Source organism: Vicugna pacos, chromosome 3, assembly GCF_048564905.1.
Source record: "Vicugna pacos chromosome 3, VicPac4, whole genome shotgun sequence".
Lineage (NCBI taxonomy): Eukaryota > Metazoa > Chordata > Mammalia > Artiodactyla > Camelidae > Vicugna > Vicugna pacos.
In genome coordinates, this window is record NC_132989.1 from 93,975,011 (window position 1) to 93,995,308 (window position 20,298).

At 38.2% G+C, this 20,298-nt stretch overlaps 1 protein-coding gene across 1 annotated transcript in view; it reads left to right on the forward strand.

The window, feature by feature from the left end:
- LIFR (LIF receptor subunit alpha) overlaps positions 1-20,298 on the forward strand; it is a 70,278-nt gene that overhangs the window by 36,936 nt on the left and 13,044 nt on the right. Inside the window, exons 7-16 of the mRNA XM_072958760.1 lie at positions 23-277; positions 4,214-4,343; positions 4,784-4,953; positions 6,755-6,900; positions 8,128-8,290; positions 10,445-10,515; positions 12,821-13,034; positions 15,304-15,483; positions 18,366-18,467; positions 19,093-19,260. Coding sequence (XP_072814861.1) covers positions 23-277; positions 4,214-4,343; positions 4,784-4,953; positions 6,755-6,900; positions 8,128-8,290; positions 10,445-10,515; positions 12,821-13,034; positions 15,304-15,483; positions 18,366-18,467; positions 19,093-19,260 — 1,599 coding nt within the window. The remainder of the gene's footprint in view (positions 1-22; positions 278-4,213; positions 4,344-4,783; positions 4,954-6,754; positions 6,901-8,127; positions 8,291-10,444; positions 10,516-12,820; positions 13,035-15,303; positions 15,484-18,365; positions 18,468-19,092; positions 19,261-20,298) is intronic.

Sequence of the window (20,298 nt, forward strand, 5' to 3'; positions counted from 1 at the left end):
AAATTCCTTTTGCTCTTTCTAGGGTCTTCTGATTCTCAAACTAAGGTTTTTCCTCAAGACAAAGTGATACTTGTAGGCTCGGATATAACAGTTTGTTGTGTGACTCAAGAAAAAGTGTTGTTAGCACTGATTGGGAGTACAAATTGTCCCCTTATTCATCTTGATGGGGAAAATGTTGCAATCAAGATCCATAATATTTCTGCTTCTGAAAGTAGTGGAACAAATGTGGTTTTCTCAGTAGAAGATAACATGTTTGGAACGGTTATTTTTGCAGGATGTAAGTATATAATGTTTTTTTAAAAAGTTCCTATTAATCTGTTTTGATCCTCCTTAAAAGCCTTAGTGCTTTTTCTGGGGTATGAATTGATTCTATTTTTTTTATTCTTTAATATAAATGATATATGAAGGCACCAGAAGTTTTGTTTCTTTTAAGATGAGTTCTAAGCTTGTTTTCTACATACCTGTATCTATATAATTTGTAGATTTTATAATATTTGAAACATTCAACTGCTAATTTTTTACATAAGTTCTTAGTTAACAGCTTTGTTGAGTCAAGGGCAAGTTAGTATATGTAAGACTTCTTAATCCTACATTGTTTAGGAATTTTTTCATGTAAATTAATTTCCCACCTAATTAAAGTATACCTTTTCTCCAGTACCTGCATTAAAGAAATTATAATGATTTTACACAAAATCTTTCTTTTAAAATTTTTTTTCTTTTTTTGTTTCCTTTCAAAATATTTTTCTTCAAAAGGGAATTTTTTTTAAATGGGGGGGAGGTAATTTTAAGTTTGTTTATTTTTTTAAACAGAGGTTTAAAATTGAACCTGGGACCTTGTGCATGCTAGGCATGCACTCTACCAGTGAGCTTTACCCTCCTCTCTCTGTCTTTTCTTTTTTTTAGTGGAGGTACTGAGGATTAAACTCACACGATGTGAGAGTTGTGGGTTAAGTTTCCTTTGGAGCAAACTGAGGACTATAGCCTGGGAGACAGCATCTCAGATAGCTCTGAGGAATTGTTCTGAAGAGCTGTGGGGAAAACTCAGAATCATATATGACTTCAGTGAAGGGGGGCGCATGCAGTCAAGCACACATTTAGGCAGAGGCTGCTGCTAGTCACAAAGAGCAGATGTCACTGTTAATAACTTTAGCGCTTTTCTAGATAGAAGGAGACTCAAGAATTTGGGCTCATAAAATCTTTTCCTGAAAATAGCTAACTATATGAAGGCCTGTTCTGCCAGTTTTCCCAGAGCACAGAGTGCCTCATTCCTGATCTCCACCCTGAACTTGTTTCAGAGAGTCTTGGAGGTCAGTGGCTGCAGCAGCTCGTGATTCAGTCCTAGCAGAGGTAGATGGCAAGTGCCAGGGTGATTCAATCCTTGTAGAGGCAGGTGGCAAGTGCCAATTTTTAGTTGGCAAAACCCAGGACCTTGTGCTTACTAAGCATACACTCTACCACTGACTATACCCCTCCCCCGGACAAAAATCTCTCAATAGCATATATATGCTTCTCTGATGAGAAGAGGGTGACTGGAGGACGTGGGTAGAAGGAAGAACCCCTTTCTCACTGTGGTCCGTGTATGCTGTGTCCTGTGTAATGCAGGGCATCTTTAGTAACATGGCCACTCCTACAGTTCTAACATTCCATGACATTTCCAAAAGTTGCTATGGTTGGTGGACTGCCCTACCTATATAGCTTGTATTGAGCATCCACAGATAATTTTGTATTTGGAGTTTTTCTGTCTCCTTCCTGTGGTCACTATAATGTTACTGTGCACTGGTGGCTTTACTTCCTGCAGTGCTTCCCCTCCTCCATACATTCTGATTTTAAAGCTTCTGAGTTTGGTCCAAGAGTCTCTTGAATGAAATGTATGAAATGTAAGTGGATTTTGTAACTTTCTTTTGATTGCCAAGTGATTTTTCTTATGCTTTTTTTATGCTTCTCAGCTGTGTTCTAGATCTGCGGCTCTCAGTCCCTCTTTTACTTTCATAGAACTTATGAATGACATTCAGCTGCTGGTAGATTCCCGAGGGAGTAACCAGGATGAGTTGCACTTAGCTTGCTGGCTGTATCCTTACTCTCTTTTTGTCTTCCCAGTAAGGCATTTTGGAATTCGAGTGAGAGTGAGGATATATTCAAATTTAAACTTTAGAAATCAAAAAAATTATGTTTTCTTCCCTAAATGGAATTTGAGGAGTTGACTTGCAACATTCCTCACAAATGATCTTGGAGTCTAAATTGAGAATCAGTGTAGTGAAGGTTCTTGATAAATGATACCAAAAAGGGAGACATTCACTTAAAAGAATGAAATGAAAAATTTAAACTTAGAAGATGAGAATATTGATTCTTTTTATTATTTCTAACAATGTTCTAATCTTTTATCATAGTGCTAGAGCAAAGCTATTTAATTCATAATTTAGCTTTCATTTATAACATTTGGAGGTTGAAATACTGATTAATATCTGTCAGTTCAGAAGCGCAGCAGTAGCATTTCACTTCAGAGGGAGCGCTTTAGAAACTTACAGAAGCGGCAGGCTGTAGTGTGAGTTAGGGATCAAGATTCATTTTTCTTTCCCATATGGGTATACTATTAACACACCATTTACTGAAAAGACTGAAAAGAGTTTTGGAATCAACTTCAGGTTTTTCCTACACACACACATGCACATTCAAACCTGCCAGGTCTTTGATTGGTATTACATTAAATCTCTCAATTTAGGAGAATTTTTATTCTCACAATATTGAGTCTTTTAAACCATGAACATGGTATGTCCTTCCATTTATTTAGATTATCTTTGCTTTACTTGAGTGATACGAGGTCTTATTTATCTTTTGGTATATTTTTCCCTAGGTATTTGGTGTTTTCTGGTGCTATTAAAAATAGATGTTTTTAAGTTGTACTGTCTATTTGCTGCTGTAGCAGAAATATAATTGATTTATACCAAGCTTTTACCTAGCTTCAGTTAACTCTTTTGTAACTTAATTTCTTTGAAAACAAAAGCAGTACATTGCATTTTAAATATTGCCCTCTCATATTTTTTTCTTCTTCAGTTTTTCCTTCCACTTCTTTCTAATTTGCTCCTGTTATTTGGATTTTAAGTTTTTCAGCTTATCTGCCAAATCCTAAAATAATCAGCATTTTAAAAAATCCTCAAAATTTTAGGTATTTGATTTTAATAAAATGACTAAAAGTTTGGCCTTAAGTTTAAAATACTTTTCAAAATAAATGTCAGTGTTGTTTTTATTATCCAATTGTTAAACTTTCATATAAATGCTCATTACTTCACTTAATGTTTCCTAAGTTACCTGGAAGGTTATAATGATTATCTCTGGGAAAAGTATATGAAATTTTCTAAGTCTTGTCTGATGAACTCAGGACTATTTTAAAAATACAGGTTTTTAAAAATAAAATTATCTTACAGACTTTTTCAATGAGTTGATAATTATTTAACAAAGATCTACCTTCAGTGAAAGATAGTTTGGACAAACATGACAGTAGGAAACATCATTTCTTATATGCTTGGTTGTTAAACAAGATTACAGAAGTACCACTTTCTATAATCAGACTGTAGAATTTTCATTTATCACTTTAAGGTCTCACAAAACAAAAACAACTTTTCTTTTTCTAGTCTTGCTCCTACAAAAACAGAACAGTTTCAATAAAGAATAAGAACAAAAGAGCAGTAGTCACTTTGAATATAGGGAGATGCACAATTTTACCAATAGGTACTTTGTAAATAATAGTCCTTATAACTTATTTAAGAACTCTGAAACTTGTAACATGACTTACAATATGACTTGGTACTTCTTTTCAAATCACAATCTAAGGATGATAGGTAATAGTACTTATAACCTGTAGATTTTTCTGATTGAACTAGTTGGACATAGGTTCCTTCGAGATATTTGATGAACTCTGAAATATGACTTAAGGGGGAAGAAAATGAAAGGTCATCTCTTCAGGTTGCCATTGGGGAGTTTCCAGATGAGCTATTAGTCACTCTTCAGTATATTTTAATCTGTCATTTCTAATGTAACATGAACTCTGCTATAACATGCTATATAAAGAATGATAATTCCTGCATTGTTCAAAATGAAAACATTTTGTTTTTTAAGGAAATTGTCTAAAACGTGATTGACATTTATGAAATATATCATTTTCAGGGAAAATATATGTAATCATAAGTAACTGAATTTTTTCTCTTTTTTAAATTAGATCCACCTGATATTCCTCAAAAATTGAACTGTGAGACATATGATTTAAAAGAGATAGTATGCACTTGGAATCCAGGAAGACCGACATCCCTGGTGGGCCCACGCAATACAAGTTACACTTTATGTGAAAGGTAAAGGTCTCTGGCAAAGGTTGTCAGACAGTGAGGAGTGCATTGGAAGGATGTTATATGACATGGGGAGATGGTCTGTTTCATTTGTATTATAAGCAAGATATAAAACAAAATGTGCTGTATAGAATTGGATATGCTATAAATGCTGCAATTTAAATGCATATAGACTTGATACCTTGTTTTTGAAAAAACCTAGAAGGAAAAGACCTCAAATATGAACAGAGACTATTTCTGGGTCATGGGTTTATGTCTGATTATTTTCTTCTATTTTCTGTATTGTTTATATTTTCTTCCCTGAGTATGTGATATATCTATAATTAGAAATGGAAACTTTTTTAAAGAGTAATTATTAGAAATTTACCAATTCATTTTTTCCTGCAATATATCTCTTGCCATTTTGAAATTATTTTAACATTCCTTAATGCTCTCTTAATTCACAGTTTTTCAGGAAAATGTGTTAGATATAAAAGAGCTGAAGTGCCCACAAATGAAAGCTATCAGTTATTCTTTCAAATGCTTTCAAATCAAGAAATATACAATTTTACATTGAATGCTCGTAATCCCTTGGGTCAATCAGAATCAACACTTTTAGTTAATGTAACTGAAAAAGGTAAGCTACTGCATAAACCAATGTCTTAAAAATAACTTTAGAGGTGGTAAAATGTCTTAAGAGTAATGAAAAGTGCCTCTAGGGATTACTTTTTGCTGATGATTTTCTTTATAGTTACTTAATATTAATTTTGTAAATTTTATTGAAAAATATTTAAAATTTGTAATTTCAAGTCACTGTTTTATTGAACAAATAAAAATTTGAATTGTTTCCACAGAAACTGTGTCTTTATCTAATAGTTTTTGATTTCTCAAAATATTTTTTGCCCAATTTTTAAAAACTTTTTTATTTTGAAATAATTTAGACTCACAAGTAGTTGAAAAAATAATAAATTAGAGCCCTGTGACCCCTTTACCCGACTTTCCCAATAGTAACATCTTATGTAACTGTAGTACAACATCAGACTAAGCAGTTGACTGGTACAACACTGTGAACCAGGCTACTGAACGAGACCACTAACCTTGCTCAGTTTTTGCCAGTTTTTACATGCACTTAACTGTGTGTGTGTAGTTCTGTGCAGTTGGATCCATGTATAGATTCATGAAACAACCAGTACAATCAAGATCCAAAACTGTTCTGTTGCCCCAAAGGGACCGCCTCCTGCTTTCACTTCAGCAAAGCACACCCCTCTCCCCTTCCCCCAGGCACTCAAATCCCTGTCCCTGGACGACAGCTAATCTGTTCTTTGTCTCTGTTATTTTGTCATTTTGAGAATATTGTATGAATGGAGTCAAACACTGTATAACCTCTGGAGGTTGGCATTTTTACTAAGCATGGTGTCCTTGAGATCCATCCAAGCTGTTGTATGTAGCAATAAATAGTTTGTTCCTTTTTGCTGCTGCTCATTTCTGAATTTTTACCAACCCTATTAATATATAGCTCAAAATAGAAGTAAAATATGGCCCATCTTTTTGGCATTCATTCCCATGGTCATTGCATGGGTATCAACTCCTTGCCAGGCTCTGCAACATGCACAGCAGTGGAGTAGAGGCCTTCTCCTAGAGACTCACAGTCGGGGAGAAAGGGCTTAAACTGGATGCATTATAGCACAGCCTCGCACGTGACTGGTAGATGCTCCTGTTGCCTTTTTGTTTTGTACACATGGATCACTTTCATCAATTATTCCATCCTATCATCTCTTGTTTCTTAATTTTTCCTAAAACAGCTGCATTTTATACTTGAGTGGCAGTGTTTGCGTGTATTTGTCTGCCCTCTGCCATTTCACCCTTATCTTCCACATGATTCTTTCCCATCACTCACATTGCTATGCGCACCATCACCAGTGTAATGTGCAGTTTGCTTTCACTGTGCTTTTGCCAAGACCCCAACCTGAAATGCTCTTCTGCATCATTTTGCCAATTTCAGTCTAATTCTAGCCTTCAAAGCTCATCTTCATTCCCATCTTTGCTGTAAGACTTTCCCTGCCACACTTAACATCTAAATTCCTGTAGCAGCTAGTATCTGTACTACATATTTAGGACCTAATGTATACACTGCAGTTGATTTTCTTTATTTTTGTTGGTCATTCTTCCAAGTAAATTATGGATTCCTTAATGGTAGAGACTATGATATGACACGTTTTATTATTTATGATGCCAGCTCAGGAACTTCAAGTGTGGTTGGTGCTGAAAAAAAGTTGGCATGATGTTAGCAGTAACAGTGAGTTTTGTGTATTCCACAAATACTGGGTAGAATATTGTTGATCAGTACTAATGACACTTCTGTTTTTTGTTTTCTATGATTCTCACTTGTCATATTAGAAAACAGCTTTCAAAGTAATCTTTGAATATTGTATTTACAGTTCATCCCCATACTCCTACTTCAGTCAAAGTGAAGGATATTAATTCAACAGCTGTTACACTTTCCTGGCATTTACCAGGCAGCTTTGCAAAGATTAAGCTGTTATGTCAAATTGAAATTAATAAAACTAACTCAGTACATGAATTGGTGAGTAAGATTCTTCTATAAACTTCCTTTGAGGTTACTTTGGATAAAACACTTAGTTTTTAAGAAGAATTAAGTAAATTGTCACACATAAGCTCTCAGATTATTTATGATAGAAATTTACTAAGAGCCAAGACATTATATAGCAATGTCGTAATAGCATTATACTTAGCACTTAAAAACAATTATAATGTTATATATTATGGAACATAAGTTTGACTTTTACTACTCAGAATGTTTTCAAGTCTAGTATAGTACCTGGCATGTAACTGTTGCTCAATAAATTTGTGAATGAATGAGTAGTTTTGGCTGTAACCTTTGGCGTTAGTTAATGGACTAATCGGCACCAGAGAGAAAATGTGATTTTTTAAAACTGTTAAGTGCAGCAATAGGAGCAAGTTATAATTGGTCATTATAAGTCGAAACATGACTTTTTAATACATTTTAAATACTTAGGCTGACTTTTATACTGTACCATCTCGTAACTTGTGGTAAGTCCAAAATAGATGATGTTGTGCTTAAATAGCCTTTCAGAAACTTACTGATGATTTCTAGAAAATCAGTCAGACTGCAAAATGTACAAAGCTCCTAGTTATAAGTAATTGGGAACTCAGAGACTTTCTTGAGGCATGCAGATCCTCAAATTTGTTTAGAAATACTTCATCTTGATTTTATTTAGTTTAAGTACTTGTTAAATATTCTACATGTTTAGCACCACACTAGAGCTTCTAAGTGCCATATAAAAAAAGATGCAGAAGATGATGCCTGCCTCCAGTAAGCTTTCAAGTGTCATCTGAATAATATGCTCAATCCTCACGGTTGTCTTTGAGTACCAAACACCAAGCTTATTGCATCACTACTGGCCGCTGGCTGGTTGTCACAGTTATCCTTTCTGCATAATTTAATTGACCATTATTACTTAGATCCAACATTTGAATTAAAAAGATACCTTACTTTTATTTATTGTTATTGCAGAACGGAATTTCACTGGTTTGACATTTATATAAGAATTAAAATATAGTGGATAAACTGTCTTTAGTCTTACAGAGGTAAATGCTCATGACATTCAGTCAACTTGTTACAAATTTGGGAGACTTTCTTATTAAAAAAAAGTATATGTGTATGTGTATGTATTCATATATGTCCTATACATTATATAATATATATTACGTATTACATATATACATTATGTATGTAATATGTTTTAAATTTTTGTTTGTTTTCTCATAGAGGAATATCACAATGAAAGGGGTAGAAAATTCAAGTTATCTCATTGCTGTGGACAAGTTAAATCCATATACAATATATATTTTTCGGATTCGTTGTTCTACTAAACCTTTCTGGAAATGGAGCAAATGGAGCAATGAAAAACAGTATTTAACCACAGAAGCCAGTAAGTTGACTAAATGATTTGTGGCTTAATTATTACTATGGATCCTGAACTTTATGACTTTTTTTTTAAGAAAATGTCACCAAAGTGACTAAAAGTAGGAGAATGTTTAGATAAATTGTATAATTGTGTAATACCTTCTGGTTAAATAGACAGACATTTTAAATGATGGTTTTTAACTTTTTGTTATAATATGGGAAAATGCTTGGCATGTGTTACATGAAAAGACTAGGCTACTCTATTCACAGTGTGATTGCTTCCATATTAAGAGGATACATACAAAACCAAACTTGAAGGATTATGGGGTGATTTTTTCTCACTCTTTCCTCCTCTTCTTGGAATTTTAATAATATATTTAGAATACCTCCTTATTGGAAACAATAATAAGGTTAATTTGATGGAATTTTATTTGCAAACTAGGCCTGAGAAATGGTTGGGACTACAAGGTCTTAAACTTTAGTTTCTGTGGTACACCCAGGTCACACTATCTATAAAATCAGATAACGGATTTTCTGAGTATGATAATTTCCAAAGACAGAATGAGATCTATTCTTGATTAAACAGATGTCAGCTTTAAAACAAACATCAAAAAATTTAGAAATAGGTGTAATTTTTCAGGAAGCATTCAACAAAAGATTGCAAAAGCATTATTTATATTATATAATATAGGGAATATACAACTTCTTCCAAAAAATTTAACAGCAGTAGGACAAAAAAATGACAGATGTTAATCCAGATTTTCTCTCCACATGAAGACTAGAGAGATGAGAGGAGCTTTACAACACCTGTAAGAATTGTTTGGACCACGCTTGAGTCCAGGGAAGAGAGAGTATTAGTTATCTATTGCTATGACAAATTACCCCAAAAGTCAGTGGCTTAAAACAGCAAACATTTATTATCTCACAGTGTCTATTGGTCAGAAATTCAGGAGCAGCTTAGCTGAGTGGCTCTGGCTTAGAGTCTCTTACGAGGCTATAATCAGAATGTGGGTGGGGGCTACAGGCTTGACGAGGATTGGGGATTGGCTTTCAAGATGGTTCACTCATGTGGCTGTTGGCAGGAAGCCTCAGCGCCTCACCATGTGGGCTTCCCCACTGGGCAGCTGAAGTGTCCTCAGCAGAACAGCCAGCAACTCCAAGGCTTAGTGCTCCAATCTCCACAGTGTCTTTTATAGCCTAGCCTCAGAAGGAACGTACATCTCAGCTGCCGTATGCTGCTGGTCACACAGGCCAACCCTGATACAGTGTGGAAGGGACCGCACAAGGGCAGGAACATCAGGAGGTGTGGCCAGTATCTTGGTCATTTTGGAGACTGGCTGTCAGAGCAGCTTTTGCCTTCAGTTGATGAGCTGTTGTTGCCAAGAGGAAACATTTTATTTTGCCTCATTAAGATGAACGCATTAATTCACTTAACAAATAGTTACTGAGAATCTACCATGTGTCAGGAATTGTTCTAGTTACCAGGGATATGGCGATGAATAAAACAGCAATCTCTGCCCATGGAGTTTATAGGATAGAGGATTAGAAATGAGTTTTTTTTAAATATATATATAATAGTCTATTGGGTAGCAGTGAGTAACACAGAAAAAAAAAAAAAAACCCAGAGAGAGGACTAGGGAATGAAGGCCAGGTAGTTGGGAAGGGGGAATGCAGTTTTAAACTGGGTATCTGGAAAAGACCTCACTAATAAGGTAGATAGCACTTGATCTGAAGTATACAGGAGTGGGGAGGCAGCTACATGATTAATTCAGAGGAGGAGGAGAGTTCTAGGCAGAGGAAGAGAGGGCCCATAAAGTGCAGAAAGCCTGGGCGGGTGACCTTGGCGTATTTGAGGAACAGCCGGGAAGCCAGTGTGTGGCCAGAGCTGACCTGAGTAAAGAGAGGTGGGAGGTTATGAGACTTAGAGGCACTGACGTATCTCGGAGGGCCTTGAGGGTGATTTTAACCCACTGTCAGGGGCCTTGTGTTTTGCAGCCGTTCAGAGCTCAGCTTTTCCATTGCTTCATTTTCTAAGTGGAAACCACTTGACTACTTCACATTTTTATTGAGAATTCCAAAAACCTAGACAAAAATTTCAGACACTACCATCCTAATGATTGATATTATCACCTGGCAAAGTATGTATCTTCAAATACTGACTTTTAAATCTCTTTCCTAGTTCCTTCAAAGGGACCAGATACTTGGAGAGAGTGGAGTTCTGATGGAAAGAATTTAATAATATATTGGAAGGTAAATATCTAATTTTTCCTTCAATAGTTAAGTAACTCACATATGGTACTTGGGTTACCAGGGAGCCAGGATTTCCCAGACTGGCTAAGTTTGCAGTATTGCTGAGAATGTAACCCGGCTTCTGAAACCCCCAGATTCCTCATCACTGCAGATGCACCACAGTCATTGTAGTGGGGGTCTTCTGTCTCAGATCTGAGCATTCTTTAGTTGATTTTATAAGGCCTATAAAGGGCTGAGGGGTTCGTGAATTCCATCTCTCTCCCTTTAGTCAGAAATGCAGCCAGAAACTACAAGTTAGAATCCCAAATGTTCATGGTGCGTTTTTTTCATCCAGTGAATAGGAAACCAACTGTTTATTCATGTGTAATTTTTTCCCTTAAATAAATTGCATTATGACAATTATAAAGTTTTGTATAGTTCTGTAAAATTTTAGATAAAATATGAATTGCATTGTTTTACTAGTTTTTTTTTCTTACGAGAGCAAACATTTTTGTCACTGTAATTTTTATCTGATTTATGAACATTAAAAACACAGTTGTTTTCTACACTGGATTTCATAGGAGCAGTTATAGTTGGATTCTTTTAAATAGTGAATTTTGTTATTGAAAATAAAACTGTTATTTTTTCAAAAATTTAGCCTCAGCATATCTTGGAGTAAAGTGAAGTCTGAGCAAGTTCTGTACACGTTTGTTGCTTTGAGCTTGTCTGTATATGACTGTGCATCCCCTCTGCCTCTTGATTAGGAAATCCCCTGGCTACTCGCAGTTGTCTCTCAGATTTCACAATAATACAGTAGTGATTATACAAGTTACTTCAGTGTAGAGAAAATTTTAAATGTTCAAACTAGATGAATGTTTAAGCAAGGATTAAAAATATTGAAGCGATTTGGATTCTAATTTCAGTGACCAGTTGATCGTTCTGCCATATTTGGGTGGAAAATTAAGTTGTTTTGGACATGCTGAGTTTTTTAAACATGTGCCCCTGAGATATCCAAGTACAGTCCAGTAGGTGGTGGTTTAATGTAAGGCTCTGGAGCTTGGGAGAGGTCAGAGCTAAAGGCATAGCTTTGAGTAGCATGTAAAATGGGATCACTTGTGGGGAGCATGCAGGGTAGAAATAGGCCAAGGTGGAATCCTAGGTGATGGCAGCATATAAAGGACCAGAGAAAGAGGAGGATCCAACAGAGGAGATTGGGTAGGTCAGAGGGTCAGAAAGACCAGAAGAAAGTAGTATTTTAGAAGCCAAGGAAGAGGGGGATATGTGAAGGAGTGAACAGTATCAAATGAAGCCCGCAGGTCTTTGGATGGTAATGTGTCCACTGGACCAGGCATCAGAAGGCCATTGGCGACCTCTGTTGGAGCAGTGTTTTCAGCAGAATGTTAATGTCAGTGTCAGCCTAGATCAGAGGGTTCCATACATTGCTGTACAAATTGGAGCAATTGTTTTGTAAAGCAGTTTAGCTATATAAATAAAGACGTTTAAATGTTTATTTCCTTTCCAGTAAGTCTACTTTTGGGAACCCATACTAAAGAATTAATCTTTGTCATGAAAAAAATATGGCACCAAAAGGTTTATTTTAGTATTGTGAAAAATCAGGAAAAACTTAAATTTCATTTATTTAAGGAATATTCAAGTAAACTGGTAAAAACGCTCTGTGAAATATAAAGCCATTAAAGTGTATATGACTATATTATCATGGATGAGTGTACATTATAGAAAAGTGAAAAAAGATATAAAATTGTATAGTACAATTAAAACAATTTTAATAAAAAATCTCCATCTGGAAAAACAACTTGAAGGAAATATCAAAATATAAGAATATTTAAGAGATGGAAATAGAGGAGATATTTCTTGTTTTTTTCCAACTTTTGAATTTTTCCCAAATGTTCTGTAATGGGTAGATACCACTTTAAAATGAGAAAACAGCAACTGTTTAAAAAACATGATGTCATACTTTTTAATATTTTATTTTTAAGTAGAGCAATGCTTCTCATCAGTTTCTTTTGGTTTGCTTCTGAAAAATGTGTTTCCATGTTGTTTCGTTACTGAATTTTTATATTTCCGTGTGCTCTTACTGCTTACAACAAATGTAGTTTTTCTTCAGCATCACTTTCCTGATCTATCCAGGTCTCAGTGGGTTTCACATCTGTGTTTTGCGCTGTCGACAACTTCATTTTTTCTTGTTAGGATGCCTCGTTAGGACTAGTAGAGTGTCCAGTTTATTTGCACTCAATGGCCTTTCCTCATCACAATGTCACTTTTTGCAGGTATTTTTTAACAGAATTTATTTTTCTGTTTTTCATAGCCTTTATCCATTAATGAAGCTAATGGAAAAATCCTTTCTTATAATGTATCATGTTCATCAGATGAGGAAACACAGTCCCTTTCTGAGATTCTTGATCCTCAACACAAGGCAGAAATACAGCTTGACAAAAATGACTACATCATCAGTGTGGTGGCAAAAAATTCTGTTGGCTCATCGCCACCTTCTAAAATAGCTAGTATGGAAATTCCAAACGGTGAGTACTGAAGGTAAAAGTAGTATATGAAACACTTTGAAGGTGTTGCGTGCCCTCGCGTATGTCAGCTTTCTTCTCGTGTCCCTTGCCGCTGCTGATGGATAAGGAGGGATGGGCTGATTCATGTCCAGGACTCATGGAGGGGTCGCCGTCATTAGTACCGACTTGAAGCATCTACACTGATGGATAAAACAATGACTAAACCCAGTTACTTGAACACCTAATGTCGTAGAGTCGTGGTGGTGGATATTACCCTCAGGAAGAAATATTCTAGCAGTTTATTCAGATACCATGTTCATATATCTCCCCAGGACCATGAGGGTTGGTGCTTACATCAGCCAGGCTATTTTCAAACTGTCAGGCAAGAAAAAATACCCATTTTAAGTGGCAGCTTTGTTGATAAGACTTTCTTTATCAATAGGAATCCTTTATCGGTAAGAAATTCTTTTAAAGTCTAAATTAGATCTTCAACGTAAGCTTTAAAAAAAATTGTGATGTAATTTTGAAATTCCTTAGTGCCCCCTTTACGTTTTATGAATTACCAGTGATTAGTCCATTCCTCCTTAGCTGCCCTGACAGCTTTGTGAGACCCGAGGTTTTAGTGGCCACTCCCACTTCTTCTCCCAGTTAACTCCTCTCCTGATTTATTCCCTGCTCCACCCTGCTGTCCTGCCCCAATATGGGGACACCTTTCTACGACCTACCCACTCCTAGAGGAAAAAAATTGGTCCAGTTTGGGTCATAAGTATCTTTTCAGCTTTTGCATGAGGCAGTGTCTCCCACCGTGTTCTGTAGTTGGTTCTTTGTTTCAGTCGGTCATTGGCACGTTAGAAGGAAGGATTGGGGCGCACAAGTACATTTCAGAGACATACAACACAGGCCAGAGCCCAGGTGGCAGTGCACACTGGAGAGGAGAGGCCTGTAGGTGGTGGTCTGGAGGCAAAAAAAAAGAAAAGAGGGAGAGGTGTGAACACCCTTAGCAGAATAACCTGCTGCCTTAGATTAGGTATTTCATGGCTCTTACAGCAACAGGCAGTAGCCATGTTACCTTTTAATTCAAGAACTATATTCCTGCCTTTTCCATGTGTCCTTCAAGAGGCAGTAATTTATAGACATAACAGTGGTCTGGTCATCAGCTTCCAGACAGTTGCTGAGACCAGAACAAACCATTGTTTCTTGAGGATTTCCCGAGTTGGAGGCCTTGCAGCCTCAGCCCAGGTTTCCATTGTGGTTTTTTAGTCACATTGAGCCAAGAAGCTGTCACACCCAAAGTCTTCTGTATTCTAAGCCAAATTGTTGTCTTGTGTCCAGTAGTAGTTGCTTATGAATGCAAATTTGTTCAGTAAGCCTTTCCATGGCTTTGTACTGAACCCTTAAATAGGCTTCAGTTATAGAAGTTACTTCTTCCTGCTGTTACTGTGGGAACTTTCCCCCAGCCCTTTGGCCACACTGTCCTAACGCCCACCAATTCCTCACCCCCAACCTTGGGCCTTCCTTATCACCTCGGCTGAGTTCTGGCAGGATGGGAAGACCAAACCTCACCCTGGCCCCCTCCTGCCAGCCCCTGTGACTCACCCCTCCTGGACCCCAGAGCACTCCTCCCTCCCTGCCCATACCTGCCATCCATCCCATCCCACAGCGTGTCATCCCGCCGCATTTCAGTGGATCCCTCCTCTCCCTGCCCTGTCTCCAGAATCCCATCAGCCCACCCGTGGGGTAGCAGTCTTCCTTGAGAGGCAGAGAGGGGCTGGCTCACCCACCCACTCACTGCGTGGCGTTGTGCTCCTGTTCTGCGCATGCGGTCTGTGCCCAGGGCTGGGGCTGCAGGCACAGGGCCCCGTCTGCTCTCAAGGGAGGAGGGATTCTGATCGTCCACCCCATGCTCTTCACCTGCCTCCCGCCTGCCCTCCTCCTGCCCCTGCCGCCATGCCGCATCCCCTCTGGTACCCGAAGTCCCTCTGCCCCATCCCTCACGGCTGTTGGTCCTGGGGTCCCTGCCCTGCTACATCACTACCTGATCGTAGGTGCTTTCTTATTGTTTGCTTTCTTTTTTCAGCTGCTGAGTTAATCTTTACATACAGGTGGTTGCTACTGTTAAAACAAAAGCGACAGAACAACAACTTCTAAACTTTGCTAAAGGTTTATCTAGTTTAGCACTGTTTTGAAATGTCTGTACAGCGAAGTAATTTTTGTAGTTCTTGCCCATTTTCCTGAGATTTACCTTAAAATATTATTTTTAACGCTGGTAAAATATCCTTCTTTCTTGAAGATGATCTCAAAATAGAGCAGGCTGTTGGAATGGGAAATGGGATTCTCCTCACTTGGAATTACGACCCCAACATGACTTGCGACTATGTAATTAAATGGTGTAACTCATCTCGGTCTGAACCCTGCCTCATGGACTGGAAAAAAGTGCCTTCAAATAGCACTGAAACTGTAATAGAATCTGGTAAGTGTCTCTCAGTTAAAGTGCTTTAAAATGTTTTTTGAATTTACTTTTTAATGGGAAAACTTTGGTTTATAACATTGTACGTTTCATGTGTACAACATTATATTTCTCCCCTGTGTACACTGCAGCATGCTCACCATCAAAAATATATATGTATTTTTATAAAAAAGAGCAACACATGGAGTGACTGGTTGCAGTGCAGTGACTGTTCTCCCTCACCACTGGGCAGGGTGTGGGTTGGTCTGACTTTTCTGGAAGGCGGTTTGTGGCGCTATGTGTGTGAGACGATTCATAGCCTTGGATCCAGTCATTACTTACCTAGGAATTTATCCTGAGAAATAATCAGAGAGTAGCACAGATTTACAACTAAGAACATTCACCATAACATTATTTATAGTTGTAAAAATTGAAAACATCCCAAGTAACAAATAGGAGAAGGTGATTTATAGCTCATTTATAAAATGGAAAGGTAAGTAGCACTCAAGGTGGAACAACAGAGGGCAGTGCTCGAGAGAAAAGAAGACTACAAGCTCTCGGCGGTGTGATCTCACCCATCCTCCTTTTGCCCTCGTTCACCCAGGGCCTGGATTGCTGAGCAGGAAGGACTTGTTCCCATCACCACTTTCCCTGGTGTAGGTCAGGGGGCCAAGGGCAGCCCCCCCGACCCCGTGCCCGGCTGCCCCAGGCTGTGAGCTGCCCTTGATACGATGCAGCCTGAGGTTCAGCCAGGAGGATGGTGGTAGCCTCCAGGCTGAAGCAGCCTTGTCCTTTGGAATTACAGCCCCCTGTCATGATCACTGCCCCTTCTGAGCAGCTGACGAGCGTGGACTGTGCCTCTACCTGTGGGAATTCTGGAACGTGTCGCAGTGATGCTTCTTGGCGTCGTTCCCCTCTTACGGTTCTCCCTCCCGTGTTAGTGATGTTCAGGGGAGCTGCTGATTCTCTCTCCCTGGGAACGCATTCTACTCATTTACTTTGTTCACTGTCAGATGGTGAGGATGAGCCCCGTTCATTGGGTTCCTACATGTGGCTTCAGATTATTTTCCGGTTCTGCTTGGAATGCAGCCAGACTCCTTCACATGCACAGTTGGCCAAGGCCTTGAGGGTCGCCCTCGTCCTTTCTCGCTGCACATGTCACTTAGCAGCGTGCCCAGCCGCGCCTCGCCCTCTTCTTTCCCGCACCTCCCTGTGCGTCTCCCCTGTGTGTAGCTGCCCGAGTCTGACCCAGTACTAGTGACTCCATAAATTCTAACCCCACTTCCATCCTTTCTCACCCGGGCTTGGAGAATAATCAGAATGGACTGGGGCAGGGTAGAGTGATGTGGACCAGCATCGCTTTAGATAGAATACCTGGGATGTAACTTTAAGCTGAGACCTGTTGGGTGAGATGGAGAACTTTCCACGCTGAGGCATGTGAGCGAAGGCCCTACCTACAGTAGCTGAGAAACCAGAGGCTCCGAGAAGCTCGGTAACTTGCCCAAGGTCGCAAAGCTAGTATCTGATCACACCAGGGTTTAACTTAAAAGCAACTCAGAGCTATTCAGAGCTTTAAGAGGCTGGGGGTTTTGTCTTTTATTTACTGCTGCTGGGACAGAGTATGGCCACAGCGGGCACGTTTCCTATTCCTTTCTCACCCAGGCATCCACTCTTTCAACTTCCCACTCTCTTTTATGACCACAAAACACGTTTCTAATGCTCAAAACACATGGGCTCTTTTTCTTTTTAAGGCAGCAAAACCCTGGAGAATATTGATATGCATAATTATAACATAAAACTAGGCACAGATTTCCTAACATACATGTGGTATAGAATCAGAACCTGAAGCATACTTGTCCCCAAAGAAAAAAGTCGCAAAGTGATTTTAGAGGTTGACCATCTCACTTTCCAGCCTGTGGAGCACTGGTGTTCTGAGCCAGAGAGCCAGTGCTTTAGCCGCACGAAAATGACTGTATTCCACAGATTAAGTGCAGTCCCGGATACTGCCATTTCCCCCCAGTCTCTTCTTCCCAGATCGCTGCTGGTGAGCTACTAAGCATCCTTCAAGGCTCTTTTCAAATGTCACTTCTTGGTGGCTTTTTCTGACCTTCTTAGCCTCATTTGGTCCCTCACTGAAGGGGCCACAGACTATGAAAGGTCCCCCTAGTCAAAACACTGTCTTGTGGGGACCCCTCCTCATGTGTCTCCCCAACTCTCTGCCGACTGCCCCAGGCCGGGGGCTTTGGTAACAGTGCACTGCTGTGGTCCCAACACTTTACGCACTACCTTGTACTGAGTCGGCATTTAAAAGTGATTACCTTGGATTGAAGTTAAAGTTGCTTCTCTTGTATGTCTTGTGGAGTTAACTCAGGGGCACTCCGTGGCAATGCTGTGGAGAGGATAGACTAAGGCCCATTTCCTTTGACACTGAAGTGTCACAGTAGAGTGGAAATTTTAGTATCTGATTGTTGGAACAAGGAAAGAACAATGAGTTCTTTCCAACCCAGAAATAACCCTATTTAGGGAAGGGCTTTTCAGAGGCATAATATGCGTGATCTGGACCTGGGATGGGTTAGAAAACTGACCCTGGATCAAATCTGGGGAGAAGTCGTCATTGCCTGATTTGAAGGAACAAAATGAAGGTCTTGATTACCATTTTTTCCTTTTCAAGGTGATGTCATGTTATAATACTAAACTTTACAGCAGAAATGAATTTGTTTGATTTTTGCCGAGTTAATTTTTCATTCTGAATATTTACCAATTTTGAAAATGCAGATGTATTTTCTATAATCTTTTTAAAATTAGCATTGGAAATTTCAGAGTAAGTTATAAGTTTGATATTTCTAAAATAGATATTTACAGTAATATTTACTTAGAAAAGTTTATTGATTGTGTTCATCCTATAGATCAGTTTCGACCAGGCGTAAGATACAATTTTTTCCTGTATGGATGCAGAAATCAAGGATATCAATTATTACGTTCTATAATTGGATATGTAGAAGAATTGGGTAAGTTAAATGGGTTAGTTTTCTTAGAGTTCAAGATAACACGACAAGTTATAAATGGATAACAGTTGTAAGACTGAATTCTAAAAATAGGTTGATTTGAGCTGTTTATTTGTTCAAGGAAGAAAAATAATTTGATAACTATAAAATTATTTGTAATTACTTATTCTTCATTTTTTAAATATTTATATTTCACAATTTTACTATTGTCATTGAGAAAATTAAATCTTAATTTGGATTTCAGAAATTACCTAATTTGCACTTACACAAATTTTTAAAAATATTAACTTATTGAAGACTATCAGTAAAGAGGGGAAATACAAGTAAAAGTCTATTTAAGTGGCCACCTCAATAGAAAAATTTAAAGATTTTGCATAGATTACCTCCCCAGATAGGTATTATATCTAAAATATGTAAGTTCTACCTTTGTGTCTCTGGTTACTACTACTATATAAGCTTCACAGCAAAAGCATTTGTGATAATATCTGTGAAAGTTTATGATTCAATAGAGAATAAAGTTCTAATTCCAAGTTTAACTATTTTTGAAGCTAGAAATCTCACTAAACCTCAGTGCCTTACTCTGTATTAGTAATCTCTTCTTTAAATACTGACCCTTCTCCTTTCATAGCTCCAACTGTTGCACCAAATTTTACTGTTGAGGATACATCTGCAGATTCGATATTAGTGAGATGGGAAGATATTCCTGTGGAAGAGCTTAGAGGCTTTTTAAGAGGATATTTATTTTACTTTGAAAAAGGAGAAAGAGACACATCTAAGATGAGGGGTTTGGAATCAGGTGAGTAAATACTAGAGTAAGTACACTGTGTCTTAGAAGTTCTTCATTAACTCCAAAAAAAAAAAAAAAAAGAAGAAGAAGAAGAAGAGGAAAGAAAGCATGAAGGAAGATGCTGCTGAGTAGTTTAGACTGGTTTCCAAAACTGTCTGAAAAATAAGGAAGTAAAAATGCAATCATTTGATGAATATGAAAATTTTAAAATTTTAGTATGTGACAAATGGCATGTAGTCTTTCAGAAACCATTTATTCTGAAGCCTTTGATTTTGTGCCCCATGGGACAGAGACCATCTCTTACTGGTCTTGCATGATCCATAACATAGCATCTTATGAAGATTACTTGAAAAAAAAACCTTACAATAATGGAGGAGAAAACTCAGGAACCTAAAGATTGGCCTCGGAGCCTCCTTTTATCTGACAGAGAGCCATCCACCCAGTTAGCCACAGCCTTAATGAACTGGGAGACCCAATTAAGTTGACTGGGGATGTGTGTATCCATTAAAAAGCATATTCAGCCCTTGACAATTGTCCAGAGACCTTTGAGAGTCCCCAGAGTTACAAATGCAGAAATGTTTATGCAGACCTTTGGCTTTTAAAGCCTAAGTCATATGTTTCTGTTGGGAGTCAGATGTTTCTTATTCATGGCTGAACAACACAAGCATATCATCTCTTCAGTTTGGGAGCTTTCATTTTCCTTAATGACCTCTCTTTGGAAAGAAACCATTTAAATTGTTTGGTGCCTTTCTGACAAGTAGAGAACAGCAACGCTACACGGAGATGCTGACCAACTGGGCATCAGCTTAGTCACCTCCTAAGAGCAGCTGCGTAAACGAGCACCTGCCCCACATCTCTATGTTCTGCATTCCTGAGCCATCAAAGTTGAGGGAAGCCCTAAATAATCAGATTATGCAAACATCCAGAGTCTAGTGTAATTTCCCTCAGATGCTCAGAAATTTTACACTTGAACCAGTTAAAATTCTAGCATGTAGACTTCTGGTTAGGCTGAATTGGTCATTAAAAGTAGAATAAAAGAGAGAGAGA